The following is a 17668-nucleotide window of genomic DNA, read 5'->3' as shown; positions in this document are numbered from 1 at the left end:
CTCTGCGTACCAAGCACACTCTGCCTGTTCACAGCGCCCAGTACTGTAAATATGTATGTAAATATCAGCAAGTGTGATCCAGGGGCGAGCACAGACACGCAACATCGGGGTGAGATGTCAATCGATGCATGGATCCAAAACATGGCTATGCATTTGATAAGCAGCATATTCCACAGAGCATCTTCTGCATCCATGTGTAGATTTCAAACCATCAGCAGAACACACTGTACGTCGCTTTAGCTGCATCAAATTGTCTCCGTGCACATGAAGTATGAGGCGAATAAAAATAAATCAGGACTTTATTTACTGCTGCCTCAACCACGCGTGAGGGGAATAATAAATAAATCCACAGCAAACGTCTTACGAAGATTTAATGTACATTTATTCTTAACACGTGGAACATATAGTATAAAGATTTCATACTGAATAAATGATATTCATTAAGCCAAAAAAAGGAAAAAAGAGGAATTTACATCAAGTTTTTAGCTACATCATCTGAAATACAAATATGCAGAATCCGCATCACTGGAAAAAAAAACAAAAAAAACAAAACAAAATAAACAAAAATAAAAATGGTTTCTTCATCAAGATCTAGTTCGTCGTTTATGAAGGAGCTCAAATGGAACCGCAGACATGATTTTTTGTTATATTCTCTACACCCAGACCGGAGACAAACTGAAACTTTGAAGTTGTGTTTGTTGGGGGTGGCGTTGGACAGCAGCTAAACGCCCCCGGAGCGCGATGCGAGCAGGGTGAGGCGCCTAAGTGACGGAGAAGGGTAGGCGTCAAGTAATCACATGGCGTACTGGATGTGAAACTTGTAATCGTCGGAGATTAAAAATGGTGAAGAGCAACAGAAGTTTGAGAAAGAGAGAGAAGTGTAATGTACAACATCATATATACACTGCAGCTTGGACTGCATCTAGAGCTGAGGACCAGTCCTAAAGAGGTGACTTTTTAATATAAGGGTCAAGTCATACAATCAAGGGACAAAGAGAAGAGGTCGGGGTGTTGTAGGTTCACCATACTTTGGGGGGAAAGCCGTTTTCTCTCTCGACATTAACTAAAACTGTTTTTAAAAACTACAGTTTGCTGCCAAGCCAGCGTATCTCAGTGTGAAACAGTATTATTACAGTATGTTTACAGTTTTTAAGGTGTACAGTACAGAAAAAAGTCCTACAATCTACTGCACAGGCCTCCCATGACAGATGTCTGTTCACAGCCAATAATGTGGTTCCTGTGGGGCTGAGTATATAGCATCCAAAGTTACAGCAATTATACCACACCACAGTCCGTGAGTCTCTGTAGCCTCCAAACATGAACCATAATATTGTTTAGTCCGTGCCCTCTTCCCCCTGCCGACCCCCCCACCCCAACCCCACCCCGAGGGAGAAAGCGAGCACATGTATCCCCCAAACTCACTGTAAACGAGACAGCAACTTTGGTTACAGTTTCTTCTTTTTTTTTTCTGGAGATTTTCTTTTCATTAAAAAAACGAGTCCTTTCCGAAGGGCAGCGCACTCCTATGCCTGGGTCCCAATCTGCTCTTTGTCAGTATCTTTCCATTTCAGACGTTTTTAAAATCCACGGCTACTTCATGATATTCCTTCCTTTAGTGAGAAGCAGGGGTAGAAAGACAGTGGAATCCGAGGTGATTTTGCATAAATAAAAAAAAAAAAAGAGAGAAAAAAAAAGAAAAGAAAAAAGGACAGTCGGTTTTGCTCTTTTTCACTCACACGCAACAGACACACGCACGCACACGAAAAAAAGGGGGGAGGGGGTGGGGGAACGGAAAGAGGCAGAGCTGAAACCTCCCCACGGCTGTCATGACTGGCCAATCAGAAAGAGTACGTCACAGATCACTTGGGACACCAGGGAGTTCATGAGCGGGGACACTGAGATGTCCAGTAGCCGCGACTCGTACAATGTGAACTCGGAGTGGTTCTCGTCCACCTTAGCCAGGGCGTGCAGGGCCCGGGCCGCCCGCCGCATCATGTCCACGCTGGTTGGCTCAAACTGAGGTCCTCCTTGCAATTGTAGCAGGGAGCTCTGGCTCTGCTGGTACTGAGTGGCAGCTAGGCTGTCCTCCAGGAAGCCCAACAGGTTACCCACGCTGGCCTTCTGCACAGCAATAGCCCGCGCCGCTAGGCTGTCACCCTGGGCCAAGTTAGCCAACAGGACGACCGCCATTTCCCGGCAAACGGCAACCTTGCGTTCACCGACCAGTCGCACCAGCGAGCCGTACAGCTTCTCTAAGCGGCTGAACGGTGGCGTTGCCAGAATGAGGTCGACGTTGTTGTCCTGGATGCTGAGCTTGCTGAGGGTCTCGAGGACCAGTCTCTGGGGGGAAAGTGAGCCGTGGGGCCCCAGCGTGGGGAACGGGTCCAGGGCTTCTGCTGAGGGGCAGACAGCCCAGTGAAGCAGGCCGTCCAGCAGCGGCAGGCATATGCTCTCTGGATAGATAGAAAGGTCCAGCTGGCCCGATATGTTCGCCAGAGTGACCAGGCAGTTCTCCCGTAAGACCTCGAGGCAGTCCCACCACCACTCGTCTCTCTCGCAGCTCACGCCTTCGTCCTCCTCCTCCTCCTTCTCGTAGGTGACCGGGGCCTGTTTGCGTTCGGGGTGCCTGTGGTGGAGCAGCACCAGGCGGCCCAACAACAGCAGCAGGCCCGGGTGTTTCGACATCTCCAGGTCGTTCCCGGGTACGAAGGAGAGACTGCGCACGATGTTGGAAATGCAGATGCAGCGCCGAGCTAGCGAGTCCTGCCAGTCCGACAGAGTGCTGAGCGGCGTCTCATCCTTGCTGTGAGGCTCGTCCTCCAGGATCTTGATGTTGCGTCTGCTCTGGAGGTCCGGGTTGATGCTGAACAGGTACTTGCCGTTCTCCTTCTGCTCTTCTGCGCCTCCGCGGACCACTTCCTCTGTGACCGACCCCGGGCGGGCAGATAGCACGTCATCGATGGTGGCGGTGACTGGGGCGCCGATGGGAAGAGGTGGAGGGGTCCTCTCCACCGGAGACTTGTGAGGTTCAGAGGACTGGGGCTGCTGCTGCCGAGGTTTGTCCTCCCCGCTGGACTTGGATTTCTCAAGGTTTTCTGTCGCAGTCTCGGTCGCCTGGACCTTCTTGCGGCCCTCGGTGGCTCCTGGCTTGCGCTTCCGCTGTTTGAGAAGGTCCATCCGGCTCTCAAAGTGGGTCTGGATGTGTTCGGTAGTGTCACCGCCACCGATGCTCCAGTGTGTCAGGCCGCTGTCGAAGCTCTGCCGCTGCCCAAGCTTAGACGAGTGGTTAACCAGGAAGGGGTTCTTCTTCCGCACCACCTTGATGGGGAGTTTATCGAACTTGCTCGCCTGCCTGGGCTTTTCGGAGTGGAGGTTGGGGTCCTGGGAGGACCCTGAGGTAGAGGTATTGGGCTCCTTGATGGAAGACTCCCTTTCCTTCTCCTCTTCCTCATCCTCTGAGGACGCGTGTTTGTCAGAGCTGTCCTCTTCCTGTTTCACCTGGATCAGTGACAGGGTGTCTGGATTGGCCTTGGTTTCCTCTGCCTCCTCATCCTCCTCGTCCTCTTCGTCCACGTCCATGCCCTCGCCTTCAGGCATGAGGATTTCGTCGTCGGGATCCTCAGCGGCGTTGGGGTCTATGAGGGTGCGCTGGCCGGGGTCTCCTACTTCGTACTCCTTTAAGATGCCAAAGATCTCGATGAGGCAGCGTCTGAAGTACTCCACCACCAGCTCCAGGAATCCAGGAAGCTGAGACACCAAAGAAGAAAGTCACCAAAACAATCCGGGACACTCACACACCATGATGTTCTGTTCATGCACACTTAACACTCACCTGGCACAAGTTAAAAGTAGTAATGCTATTGTCGTCATACAGTAAAATGTTAATGGTGTCCAAGGCCCAGGTGCTTTCAGCTAGTAAGCCCGACTTTAGTGACATCATCACTCTCCAAGCCTCAGGAGTGCCTGTAAAAAGAAATTAAATCTGAATTAATATGAGCTGACTTGATTGTGATCAGCCGTTACAGCTCAGACAGGAAGAGGTTCAGCATCTATCTAACTCCCAATTACTTAATAAGAAGCTTTTATCTGTTCAACCATTTAAAATAAGCTCTCCAGCAGGGTGCACCATTCAGGACAGGCAGGTGGTCATTCATCAGATATTTGGTGAAGATTACTGCTGGAAGGGTCAAAAACAGCCCCTCCCACTCTGGTGTATCTCTCACACTGTTCTCAATAAGCTCCATAACATTTCAGGACTCGTGGAAAACGTTGTCTTTTCAACGACGGTACGCATGAATTCAACGTTACGAATGACGGACGAAAATCAAGAGAGTCGATGTGTGGTTGAAACGCAGAAGCAGAATACACAGAAAGGTGACGGTCCTCGGTGAAGCGCAAACATGCATTTCTCTGAATTGCAAAAAAAAGTGCAACTTTACAAAAAGATATAGTTGAATGCAACTACAATGCCATCTTAGTGTTGACAGAAAAAGAGACTTGTTCTGTATTTGTCTATTTCTTTTATAATTGTTGTGTATTCTTATATGGTCTATGTCCTATTTCTGTGTGTTGTGTACAATTTTCTGACGATGGCTCTAGCTCTGGCAGCGCCCTTATTATTGTTTTTCTTTTTTAACCAAACAAATGTTTTTTGGTCAGGGAAAATATTTCCAAGGGGGCATATTATTGCAAAAGGTTTTGAGAAGCACTGCTCTCGTTTATGTTATACTGCTCACATTTTCCTGCGGTCACTGATGTGCACATGCGTGTCTACTGAAAGCACTGAGTGAGGCTTGAAATAAAGGTTCTGTACCAATGTCTTTCATGGTGAGCCGTCTGCGGGGCTTAAGGTGGGGTTGGGAGGCCTCAATAGAGCCAGGAGGGAAGGCCACATCTCGCCTGATCATGGGTTGCTGCACGGGGGCCTGGCCGATGTGAGAGGCGGGTACTGGTGGCCCGGCTTTCTGCACCTTAATGCCCGGATGCATGTAGGGGGACTTGCTGGGTGACGTCCTGCTCTCCATGGGCCGGGGCATTGGCGTTGGGCTCGACACCTGAGGAATGTGGTTCTGGGAAGTCTGGTAGGTGGATGGCAGGGGTCTGGTCATGGGAGGTCCGGAACCACCGGGACCAAACGGTGGCTGCCGCTGGTTGACGTGCCCTGGCCACTGACCCTCGTGGTTCATGCGTTGGTCTGCCGGCATCATTTCCTCTGAGCGGTTCATGCCGTGGTAGCCGGGGGCCTGGCCTGGTACAGGAGGTCCCTGTCGGTTGGGATAGTTGGGGTAGCCCATCTCATTGCGGCCCTGCCACATTGGGCCCTGGGGGCCATCTGGACCCGAAGGCATGGAGCTTGCCATCATTTGGGGAGGCATTGGAGACTGGGAGTTGGGGCCTGCAGCTGGCGGTACTCGATCCCGGCCAAAAGGGAAAGGGAACTGGTTCTGTGGGCCTGGTGGTCTGCGGTCCCCTCCGGGGTATGCATTATACTGGTTGTACATGTCCTGCTGACCCTGGGGCCCTGAGGACTGGGGTCCTGGCTGCTGCTGGCCACTGTAGGGGACGTTATACATCTCTCCCTCATGGCGCTTGGCTGGAGGGCCGTACCCTCCATCTACGGGACGCTTGTAGTTCTGTAAGAAGACAACATGCATTATACTTCATTAATAAGTATCCTCATACAGTAACAAAAGAATTACAGCTTGCATCTGCTTGTTAGACTGCCAGAACAGACAGGAAAGTATACCTTTAACACATATTTAGTAATAAAATGATGAACCAAGTTGCAATAAGAGCACTGCAAAAGCTGAACAAAATGTTCTTACCGGTTGCTGCTGTGGATACATTCCTGGCTGTTGATTTGGGTAAGGGCCACCAGGGGGTGCTCCTTGGCCAGGGTACTGATTGGGATAGGATTCATGCCTAAAACAATAATCAAAGTTTAAACCATTACATTCCACATGTATTCTTCACAATTAATAAACACTTCTGAGTTCTGAAAAATGGTCACGCTGGCAAAATGCCTTAAAACCTCCATCTTTCTCCTTTAATACAGACCAGTGTTGGCACTACTGACCTTTGCTGTGGTGGAGGACGGCTTGGCGAGTACATCCCTGTGTCGGCCCCCGAAGGCATCATGTTGGGCTGAGGAGCTCCTGGTCCCAAACTGCCGTCAGGGCCAATGCCTGGCTCCTGTCTGTTAACCCAACAAACAACACTCGTCAATCGATCCAACTTAACTGGATAAGTAAAAGGACACTGGAATACTACAGAGCTGATCCCAATCTCCTCAAGCTCTTTGTAACCCTTATCTGTTTTACACATGTAAGTAAGTACAAAATCATGCTGACTACTAGGAAAATAATGCAGTATGTTTACCTTCTGTCATATCCGTAAGGGTACTGCTGCCTCTGGCCCATCTGCATGTTGCCCATAGGGCCTGGAGGGCCTCGGTTATACTGTTCTGCCATCCCACTGTTGGGGCCTGGTTGCATGAACTGCTCTCCAGCTTAAAAAAGGAAAACACAGATTGTTAGCTCGCCATAACTCCTACAGCATCCAATTTGCTCGTTTGACTGTAACTCACCTTTCCTCATGCCACCAAAGGGGTCCTTGTTGGACTCGTAGGGACCCATTCGAGCTATCATCTCTGGGCCCCCCATGCCAGGCTGGTAGCCCTGTGAGTTAGGAGTCATGGCATTCCTTCTGGAAAACGCTGGGTCTCCGCCATCAGCAAAGGGGTCCTGTAGATTAACGCTACTCCTACAGGAGGGCAAGAGGAAGAGAATATTTGCTTCATGTATTTATCAGAAGTTCTTGTTAATTTCATGTTTTGGTGTCTTGCCCTAACAGACTATTCCTTGGCATTAAGGGTGTTCTCACAACTGGCTTGTTTGGAGCACTTTCTCCCTAAAGATCGTTTATTTATGGTAAATATGAACACAGCGTTTGCACTTGGATGCTGGACAAGAAAAGCGAGCCGTAGCGAGTGAGAGGAATCTGCCAGTAGTGACACAGATACGTACTCACAGGGGAGCCGATCAATCCCTGTAGATATGGTTAATAAGATCAGAATGCATATAATACAGGGGAAAATGCAGGTGTGTGACAATACATTTAATTAAAAAAGCTCTCTGGATGGAGCATAGACTTTATGTTGACAGCAGTGCACTGTGGGGCCCTCCCGCCTCGCAGAGACTGCTGGGGAAGTACGAGGTATAAGACTTGAGCTGAGCATGAGGCTTTCACATGTTTACAGCAGACAGGGGTAACGTCTGGCTAGAAGACCAAGAAGTTAGTGAAAATGAGTCGTGGGCAAAACAAAAAAAGAAGGAAAACTGGAGGCAAATTCTTACGGTTTCTGACCAATAAGAGCACAGTTTGCTGCAACTGGCAACTATAGGTGTGAAAACATCAGTATCAGCCGATGCAGGCTGCTGTGTTTGCCAAATTTTTTTTTGGCATTATTTACAGACAGGCGTCCACAGGCAGCTCTGTGTTGCTGAAGACGACCTTTCTACATTCGATAAATGTTCCTTTTTTTTAAAAATTGAAACTCGTAACATTTGTTATCGTCATTTTTAGGATGTACATTGAGGGAGCAAAAGTAGAATCAGCTCAAGAAAATCGGCGGTCAGTATCAGTCAGCGGCTAAGGCTGTCATAGGAAATGACAGCTAACAGGAGTCTAAAACCATAGAAACTGTGTTGCATATATTATATCAGACACGACAATATTACCAGACCCATCCACACATTTCAAGACATTCAACACTGTGGGTAAGAATTTAAGGTTTATATACATTGTGTTTCTCGTTTTATTGTCATTCTTCAAACCCACATGAATTATTTAAACTATTTTTTTTAATTTATTATTCTTTCCTCATTATTACACTCCTCTGGAACGCTTATCAACAAGCTGGTTGATGCGTGTATGGAATTACATGACCGACCATTACATAACTTTACTGTGTTGTATTTCCTGCTGCAATGATCCAATTCGGCCACCGGTATCACTTTCTCTTTATTGTGATGACTCCTGATATTGTTAACATCATAGAAACGTGATATTGTGGCTTCTAATTGACATACCTGACGCCAGGCATTGGAGGCATTTGCGTGTGCGGTGTGGAGGCTGGAGTGGGGGGCTTCAGGTCTCCCCCCTCTGCCATGGAACTACTGGTGGACTGAGGAGTCTGGGGTCCTTGCAGGGATCCGGAACCAGCTGCAAAACAGACACACACACACACACACACACACACAGAGAAAGAGAGAGAGAGAGCTTGTAAACGACACAAGTCCTCTGGTTTGAGAAATTCAAAGATTCCAGAGAATTCAAAGAGCATCATCTCCCCTCCTCCTCCCTTTCGCTCCAGGAATAAAGGCGAGAGTTGATAGTTGATAGTGAGACGGGATTGTCTTGTGGATGGGCTGAGCGCTGCTGGGGGCTGTCAAGAACACATGCGGCTTGTGGCAACCCTAAATCCCATTAAGAAATTCCTGAGCGCTGGCTTTTGAGTGCACAGCCAGCGAAAAATGTTGAATCTTCCAGCTCATCACAGCATGCCAACCTCCCCACCCCCACTTCCATCACCCTCCTCCATCCCGCTCTTGGAGTCACCAGGAAACAGTGATCTAAACCCTGACTCTGACAGATTACTGCCTGACCTGTAGAGACAGCATTGTGTATGTGTGCGTGTGAGTGAGTTTTTTTATGTTGTGTGTGTGTATGTGTATGTGTGTGTGTGTGTGTGTGTGTGTGTGTGTGTCTGTGTCTGTGTTTGTGTGTGTGACATAGTAGCGCTCATCCTTAACTTGAGCTCAGGACTTCTCACTATTAGCACGCCAGTCTGATGAGTCACAGGTTCCCATTCATTAAACTGCCACACACACACAAAACCCCGGGGTCACTGGCAGGTCACATTTATTCACATTTTCTCACATCACCCTCTCGCCTCTCTAGCTCTCACACACATACACACACACTAACCGGCTCCCCCTCCTGCTTTCCCCTTCCCCCTCCTCCCTCTGGGCAGGGATTTCCCTCCACTAAAGATGAAGGGAGGAAAGGGGAGGGGATCTCGTGAGGATGGGAAAAAAAATAGCATGGTAGAAACAGAGTCACAGAGAGAGAGAGAGAGACTAGCATGACTTTTACACACACACACACACACACACACACACACACACACACACACACACACACACACACACACACACACACACACACACACACACACACACACACACACACACACACACACACACACACACACACACACACACACACACACACACACACACACACACACACACACACACACACACACACACACACACACACACCATTCATCATTTCTGGCTCAGTACTAATCTCCAGGGAGTGTTGCCTTGCCTCTGTAGCCCTGGGCCAGGCAGCGAGGACACACCACTGACGGGGCATTGCTATCGCCAAATCACCTCCCGCACCATGCTGCCACAAACAACCCCCCCCCCCCCCCCCCCCGTTCCACTCTCCCCCCACCCCCCTGTTCTTCCTTCGTACTAACTAGAGGGCTGATGCCAGCTGACAAGCACCCTGATGTCTCCTGTAACAACACCCCGGCGCTGACTCAGTGCCCCGTGTCTGACAGCGTGGGTCTCGGCCCAGACTGAAGCAGCACGTGGTCTCTCCTGGTGTGGTTGCTTCTGGCAGCTAAAACCGGAGTCCCTCCAAAACAAACAGCTTCCAGGCGACACATCCTCCTGTGACACCCCCCACCACCCTTAACCCCTGACTGACTGCCAGTTTACACACTGACTTTTAACCAACAATCCAGAGTTCATTGAAAGATTTGGCATGCTGGTGGAATCGCTGTTAACCCCCACCCCCCAAAAAAACAAGTCTGAAAGGACAAGTCTTTCGTCATGCCCTGTGCAAATGCCAAGGAGTATTCCCCCATGAGGTGCGTTCGTGGAACTGTCCAGAGGATGCCGCGCGTTTCTGTGACTTACAGCCACACCGTCGTCATTTACAACTCCCTCCCCCCCATACATGCCAAAATAGCAGTGATTTATAGAGGATGGTGGCCCCGTAACAGAAGATGACAAACGACTTTCTGAGGTCGGCTTTTAACACTGCAATTAATAGGATACAATAAAATACAGTCGTTTATAGGGCAGATGATGTGAGGCAAATAGAGTAAGGAGGAAGTGATGGATTGCGTGGAAACTACACTGCATCCAAGAGAAGAGAGGGGAAAATGAAACACGCTTTCATTCACTGGACACCAGTGATTTAACTATATCAGACGGGGTTGTGTGGGAGGATGCCGGTGCTCACCTGGACTGGGAGGCTGGATCTTGGGCTGGTTCTTTTTGGTGTCCACGTTGAAGAAGTCTGGGGGCGGGTCCTCGCCGCGCTCGATCTTGCACTCGAAGGCGTACAAACACTGGATGTACTGTTTCTTGAGCGAACTGGCCGCGCTGCTCGACGTGCCTACGTTCAGGTTTGTGGCCAGCTCCCTCCACTTCTTGTTCTTGTTCACCTGGTGGGCGACAGAGGAAGGAGTAGGCTCAGAGAGCTGCACAAAAGCAATGCTGGTCTTCTTGAAATCTGTGATATTCGCATCGATTTCAGCCTGAGTCCGGGGCATACCTGGGTAAGGCCACCGATCTCTTTGACGGACACGTAGAGTCTGAAGAGGTCGAGAGGCTTGCGTCCCACTGCGGGCAGGTTGTTCATGCCCATGGCCTTCTCCTCGGCGAAGGCTAGGAATCGATCAACCCACATCTTCCTCTCTGGCTCCGGGCCGAGCTCGTACAGACGGGTGATCTTCTCGTTCGTGATGGTGGAAGAGCTCGACTTCTGCAGGACAGATGATGTGAGAAAATCGTGAATTTGGGGGGGCTAAAAAGCAAGGAGAAAGTCATGGTGTTGAGAATGCATACCTTTTTGGATTCAGGCTTGGGAGTCCCCTCCACTTTGTTGATCTTCTGGGTAGGGGCCATTTTTTCCATGCCAAACTCTGAACTTGGAGCCATTCCTGGGTGTTTAGAGGTTAGAGGTTGGGTGAAAAACAAAAGATTACTACCCTATACCAGCTTTGTAAAGACATAGTAGTACTACCACTTAATAAGGGCTTCAGTGTAGCTTTTACTCACCAGGAGTGTTGTTGGACATATTTGCTCCCATTGGGTATGGACCTGGCCCTCCCTGGTTCATCATACCGTGCATACTGTTCATGCCAGGGCCGTATGGGGAGCCTGTTCCCATCATGCCCTGGGACATGTTAGGGTAGCCAGGTGGCCTAGAGTAGAGAAAACTTGTTTAGGAGGGACACTTGGGAGAAGAGACACAACCAGCTGACTCCATCATGATCCATCATGCCTTTTCTGTTTGATTGTGTAACAATTCTATGCCTTTTCCTTATTTTATGTTTGCTGTCTTTAATTTATTCTGTAGGAAACAATTGACGTCAAATGACTCCAGCAATTGCCAAGCCCCACAAGTGTGTCTATGTAGGCTGGGCTGGCATCCTCGCTGGGGAAAGATGTGATTCACTGAGCATTTCCTGCGTTATCACTCTCTGTCCTTTTGCCTTTTCTCTCACAGATAAGTTTTTGGTCTGCTGCCATCAACTCTGCGGCACACTCAGGCACCAAAGACACACATCAGACCGACTTGCACGTGGGAAGAACCAATCATTCTTCACGATCACACAAACGGCACATACAAGCAAGGACACAAATTCAGCTAAAAGATAAAAAACCTCTTCAGGCTTGAGAGTCTTAATACAATACGTCATACTGACCCTTGACAGTTAACTGCTCCCGTATGGCTCACTGAAACACTAGTGCAGCCAGTAGCTGTAAGCACTAACCTGTTGTGTACAGAGTTTGTGGGTCCATGGTGCATGGAGGGGCCGCCGTCTTTCCTGTTCATGCCTGGAGGGGGGCACATCCCAGACGCCACCTGGGGAGGCATTCCAGCCATGTTTGTGGCCATCGCAGGACCAAAGGGCCGAGCGCCCATCTGCCCCGGGCCTATTCTCCCAGGCGGGATGCTTCCATACGGAGCCCCGCTGCCCTGCCCAGGCATGGGGTTCATGGAGCCGCTCATGCCAGGACCGGTGGGGTAGTTTGCATTGGGCATCCCTGTGTAGCCGGGCTGCCTCGGGTAACCTGGAAGGGTCACAGAAACAGGAATGTAGATTTTACTCTGGTAGCCACAATCATGTCATCCTACTCTGTTTATGAGCGGTGTCGTCTAAAACAGAGAAATCTGTGGAAGGACATCTACTCATCCCTCCCAGATGAGAGTTTTAGTGGCCAGACTCTAAATTTACCTCTGTGCTGCCAGTTCTGACAAGCAGCCTAATGAAGCGGGCTTTATCTGGCCCTCGCTGTTCGCTGCTATGACTCATAGCAGAACTTCTTCAAAGCCCACAGAACACCATCTGAGACTTCAAAGTGAAGTGATATCATTTCATAAATATATGAAGTGAGAGGAAACTTCAAAGCCTTTTTGGAAAAAAAATCTGGGCTATCTATGAATCTGTGATGGTCGCAGAGCGACAACTGTAAACTCATTCATATTTCTAGGATTTGAAGAGAAAAAAAAACAGTGATATAGAACGGAGCAGAGACAAATGTTTTGCAAACTAGTAAAGAGGGTCTTTTAAAGCAACATCAGCTGAACTTCTGCCCTGGGGCCTCACCTTGTGGACCGTACTGGCCCCCCTGAGGACCGTAGTTTCCCATGGAGTTATTCTGGGGATATGGTCCCATTCCAGCATGCATTTGGCCACCCGAAGACTGGCGTGGAGATAAGGCGGAGCCAGGTTGTCCAGGGGACCCATAAGGAGGCATCTGAGGGTTACGCATGTACACTGGAGTGGATTGGGAGAGAACATCATTAGATACACACTTCTTTATTCCCTGAATATGCTTAAACACATCATGTCCCTGTGTGAAGAACTGAGCTCTTTACACACTACAGTACAGCCTGGCAGTCTGCTGTTACCCTCGTTTGACCTGGCAAGTCCACTACAAGCACATTGTTATTTAAAGATACTGCCTGGGGGAGTGTTTACAGGAGGACAGAATGCACACAAATGCAAACAATCACACATACAAGCTGCTGAGGAGGAGGCACACATTCTTGCACTTTTTAAGAACAAAACAGCAACAAGTCTTAAACCATGTCTCAACACTCACCCCTTTCCTGGCCCATGGCGGACTGGTTCATGGAAGAGTGCATGATGGTGTCTGACTGGACGCTGGGCGGCCGGGGAGGCATCTGATTACCTGCAGGGCAGCAACACCACAAGAGATCAGCAACTCGGAAAGGACTTTGGAAATCAGATCGCCTTGGTTATCTTCGGTCTTTGCCTTACTCTATGTTTATTCTCTGTGCTTTGACCTTTGTTTTAGGTCACTGAAAACAGATCTTTTGGAAAGCTTTTCAGAGACTCAGATTTCATTGTTGTCGTGTAGACGGGGAGCTTTCGTCTTGTAACATCGAGTGTGGGCCATTATTTCCTTAGTGAGGCATCACAAATGAGGCCAAAATAGTGCTGGTTCTAACTGTTAATAGGACTTTTTACATGTTTACATATAAATGTACAGTCACCCAAGAGGCATAAGAACGCGCTACAAAACCTTCTGTTTTTGTTTTTTTCCAGGCTTCTGATTGGCCAACTGGTTTGGAACGCTCCTGTCAGGGCTTCAAAGTGTTTTTACATTTTCATTTGGACAGATTTCTTTAAGTGCTGCTTGTTTAGATTGATTGTCTGGAAAAACTCAATGTACTAAAATCTCCTGATGCTTGGACGATAGGCCTTAAACTTTGAAGTATTAGCCATCAGAGGACCATAAGCCAGTCAAATCAAATAAAAAAAAAAAAGACTGTGACAGTGTCCTGTTGGCTGCCTGGTAAAGTGCTCTCCACAATGAGTTGTTGGTGGCATCGTAACTTCTGTTTCTCTGCTGTCTGGATGCTTTACTAGCATCATGTTGGGAGAAAATGTTCCCATCTGGCAAGTCCCTTCATGAATTACAAATGTGATCCGTTGTATTTGTGTGTGAGCAAGTGTTGATTTAAAACTCTAAATCTGTCTGCTGTTCATTTATTGGAAGTCTCACACGGCATCAAACTCTACGGATGAAAAGTTGATTTTTATGATTTGCTTTCCTGGGGAAGTTTTTGATTTTTACATTTTGCACCCTTTAGCAGCTGAACCAATATAATGGCATCAAGTCATTTCGTCATGTTGCTTATTTTTAGTATGTTCTTGCAAATAATCAGCATTTGTTCTTTATCAGGTCTTGTCATTTTAAAAACACAAGTAATGCTATGTTCTCAGTCAAGTTTATTGTGTTTTATTTAATATCATTACGCTGAAAAATTTCTGGGTATATTTGTGCTTGAAAAGTAATCTTGGTTCAGCATGAATGTGATAGTGTCTGTCTTTCCTCCGTGTTAGTTTTATTGTTTTCAGAAAGACTTTAAAAGACAATTTCACTGCAATACAGTAGCACCTTGTACCTGCTGCTGTGAAATCCTTTAAGAGACGCAACAAAGACAAGTTGTCATACATGAGTAAAAACAAGATTGACAGATTTAGATTTTTCAAACATCAGCCAGTGTTGTTAGTATTCCGTCCTCACCTGGCACAGCAGCAGGGGACAGGGGGCCGGTGCGTGAGGGCGTGACGCTGGCGGGGGAACCCACGGGTGATGGCGAGGGACCTCGAATACCCGGCAGGTGGGGCGAAGTGTGCGGAGAGAAGGGCGACTGGGCAGGATTGCTCTGCTCGCCCTGACTGCTGGATACCCCTGAGGTGCTGACGCCCGGGCTCAGGGCCCCCTCTGTACCGGTGGGCAGGTCGTCGATAGAGCCAGACAGATCCTGGAACGAGAGAAGCGATATAGGTTAATGATTGCTGTTACAGGAAAATTAAGTTATATATATCTTCTATGAAATGAGAAAAAAAAGAAGGGGGGGGGGGGGGGGGTGTAACTAAGCTATATGTTTTTTCCATGTCCAATGTGTTGGACTGGTAGCTTTGAATATTACAATGTGCATTTTCTCACACTTGTGTTTCATTTGCTCTGGCAGGTGCGTCTGGCCCCTCTCCTACTCAGGCAGATTTACAGTCAGTTGAAGAATCCCAACCATTTATCTCATGTGGTGCAGGGTTAAGATGAGTATACTGTCAAAATAGGCAGAGCTGATCCTATATGAATTAAGATTCTTTTACTATGATGCCTATTTCTCACATAAAATGTTCTCAGAGACACATCTCAGTCTACTATTTAGCAGTCATTTCAGAACGTTTGTGATCCAGCCGCCATTATTTTCTTGCTTCAAAACAGGCTGAGCACCACTGTTTCGTACAGTAGCTCTGACTGGTTGTAAGTCTGTCTAATTGGGATCAGTGAGAACTCCTCTTGAAATTGAAATGATGTCTAGGCTAGGTAAAACATTAGCTGAAGCCAAAGACATTGTGTTTTTAACATCTTATTCACTTCAAATCAACTCTTGTCAACTCATTCAAATGTTATTTTAAGCATCATTTCAACAGATTGTAAAGGGACTGGTTGGATGGAATTGGTTTGTTAGAATAAACGTTTCCAAGGCAAAAAACTATCAATCAAACAAATCAGTCCTCCGCGGCTTTGAGGAAGCTGGGATTATGATTGAGTAAGAGGGGAATGAAGTGGAAAAACGATACAAAATATCAGAGGCGTGTGGGTGTGAGCATGGAAGTAAATAAAGCCCAGTTTGGCTTAACCTCTTACAGCTGGAGAAGAAAACTGATTTTTGTGGGACTGTGAAGCCTATTCAGGTTTTCTCCCTGCACATACTCGAAGAAGGAGGGTGAGAGCTTTTTATTTTTATATTGTTAAAGTCAAGTGAAGGCCCATCAAGTGAGTGGAAGTCCAAATGTCCACTGATGCATTACAGCAATCTTTGCCTTAGCAGGGGTGTGGTTGTTCTCTCAAACAAGACTGCCAGTACAGTTATGGACGAAACACACATTTGGGTACAATGACTTCTTTCTCCACCTTGTTTAAAAATACTCCACATCACTCCCATAATGCTGATAATGATCCATGTTGGCAAGAACAATTCTGTTTCTATGGCTTGCAAAGAGAACATGGGGGAAAAAAATATTTGAAGCAAGTCATCTGCCTCGGGAGGCAGTTGAAATAATTGGTGCTGGGCACAGGCTCCGGTGCCATGTGGTGTTGTTATTGAGCCTCGCTGGCTGTGACACAAAGACAGCCAAGCAGGAGAGAAGGTAGGAAGGCAGCCGGTGATGATTATGTTTGTGGGAAGGTGAATGTTTACACACTGGCCACTCACGTGGAGCCCATGTGCTTGCTCAGAAATGCAAGCTCATCTGCCAGTCACATCCGAGGAGGGAAAAAAAATGGGAGGAGGAGGAGGAGGGGAAAAAAGCACTCATTGGAAGGTGGCCAACTATTCCCATAGAAATCTCACACTCGCAGGCTGGCTGCAGCCCCGAAGCCGGCGGTTTTGCACTTGAAACAGCGCCCGTTGCTATTTTTGGGACGTGACCTGATGGAGGAACCCCAGAGGGAGTGACAGGAGGAGAACGCTGATTCAGAATCCACCCTGTTCTCTCTGCCCTCCCTCCATCTCTTCCTCTCACTTCGGTTACTGCACAAACCCAGGCCTTTCTGACCTGCATAGGAGATGTATGTGGCAGCCACAAAACCATCAGCATGCGGGCTTTATGTATGAGAACACCCCTCGAAAGTGTCTTTGGCTGGCACCCAACAAATTTTCATAAATGTAAAAAGAGGTCACAACGCTGAGATCGCAGAGCTCTGGAGTGGAGAGCAGAGATCAAAAAGCATGACATTCCTTGCTGAAACAACCATGGCGGGATCTTATTTTTCCAGCAGCCATCATCGTCAGATGACCCCCCCCCCCCTCCAGACAAGCACCACCCCACCTCCAGTCAGACATCACAAGACCGGTCATCTGACGGAGGGCTCAGTCTGAAGGCCCTGGGCCAGCCGCCACGATGACCACCCCCAGCAGCTGCCATGCTCAGAGCTTCAGAGATCAGGGCATGTCGCCGCAAAACAAAGACCCTCCCTGACCCAGACCACAGGGCAAAAAGGTCAGGGGTCAATTCCTGGGGTTATGCCCTGGAGTCGCACCTCGGCAGGAGGTCACTTTGGACGGCTGCACAAGACACACACACTTCAGTCACAAGGCTGGATCCTTCTTTTTTTTTTAAATTCCCTTTAAAAGGGGGAGTCTGGGTACTCTGGTAGGCTGTATTGAGTTTTATTTAGGAAAAGTTTTATATGGCTGCCTTCGGGAGACGGTTTTCCATTGGCTGTCTCAGTTTTAATCAACGCGACTGTCTACAACAGTGAAGGAGACGTCTTGTGTTTCACTCACACTAAGAGATTCCATAAGGGATTCAAAAGGATGTGGACAAATTGGATTCAGAACTGGATTCAGACTCAAAATACATTGACTGTATACTAAAAAAACTGTTATGTTACTCTTTACCATTTGAGTAACATATGGTAATGTGTATATATACACACAATATACACTTATGTCTATAAACTGATATCTGCATATGAATGTAGAATCTGTAGCAACGAGACAAGATTTTGTTATAAGAATCGTTCTGGTT

At 47.9% G+C, this 17668-nt stretch overlaps 1 protein-coding gene across 2 annotated transcripts in view; it reads right to left on the bottom strand.

The window, feature by feature from the left end:
• Positions 1-1393: 1393 nt before the first annotated feature.
• Positions 1394-17668, bottom strand: part of arid1ab (AT-rich interactive domain 1Ab) — a 55715-nt gene continuing 39440 nt past the window's right edge. For both annotated transcript variants that reach the window (XM_083925347.1, XM_083925348.1), the window contains 16 exons: positions 14649-14889; positions 13197-13286; positions 12698-12868; positions 11861-12161; positions 11142-11287; positions 10929-11023; positions 10636-10845; positions 10321-10525; positions 8091-8223; positions 6587-6762; positions 6379-6508; positions 6077-6196; positions 5826-5922; positions 4814-5633; positions 3833-3963; positions 1394-3747 (listed from right to left, as the gene is read on the bottom strand). In XM_083925347.1, coding sequence (XP_083781473.1) covers positions 1825-3747; positions 3833-3963; positions 4814-5633; positions 5826-5922; positions 6077-6196; positions 6379-6508; positions 6587-6762; positions 8091-8223; positions 10321-10525; positions 10636-10845; positions 10929-11023; positions 11142-11287; positions 11861-12161; positions 12698-12868; positions 13197-13286; positions 14649-14889 — 4989 coding nt within the window. In that variant the 3' untranslated portion in view covers positions 1394-1824. The remainder of the gene's footprint in view (positions 3748-3832; positions 3964-4813; positions 5634-5825; positions 5923-6076; positions 6197-6378; positions 6509-6586; positions 6763-8090; positions 8224-10320; positions 10526-10635; positions 10846-10928; positions 11024-11141; positions 11288-11860; positions 12162-12697; positions 12869-13196; positions 13287-14648; positions 14890-17668) is intronic.

Source organism: Echiichthys vipera (assembly GCF_963691815.1).
Source record: "Echiichthys vipera genome assembly, chromosome: 13".
Taxonomy (NCBI): domain Eukaryota; kingdom Metazoa; phylum Chordata; class Actinopteri; order Perciformes; family Trachinidae; genus Echiichthys; species Echiichthys vipera.
The sequence above is the reverse complement of the archived record's forward strand: the minus strand, read 5'-3'. Positions and strand labels throughout refer to the sequence as shown.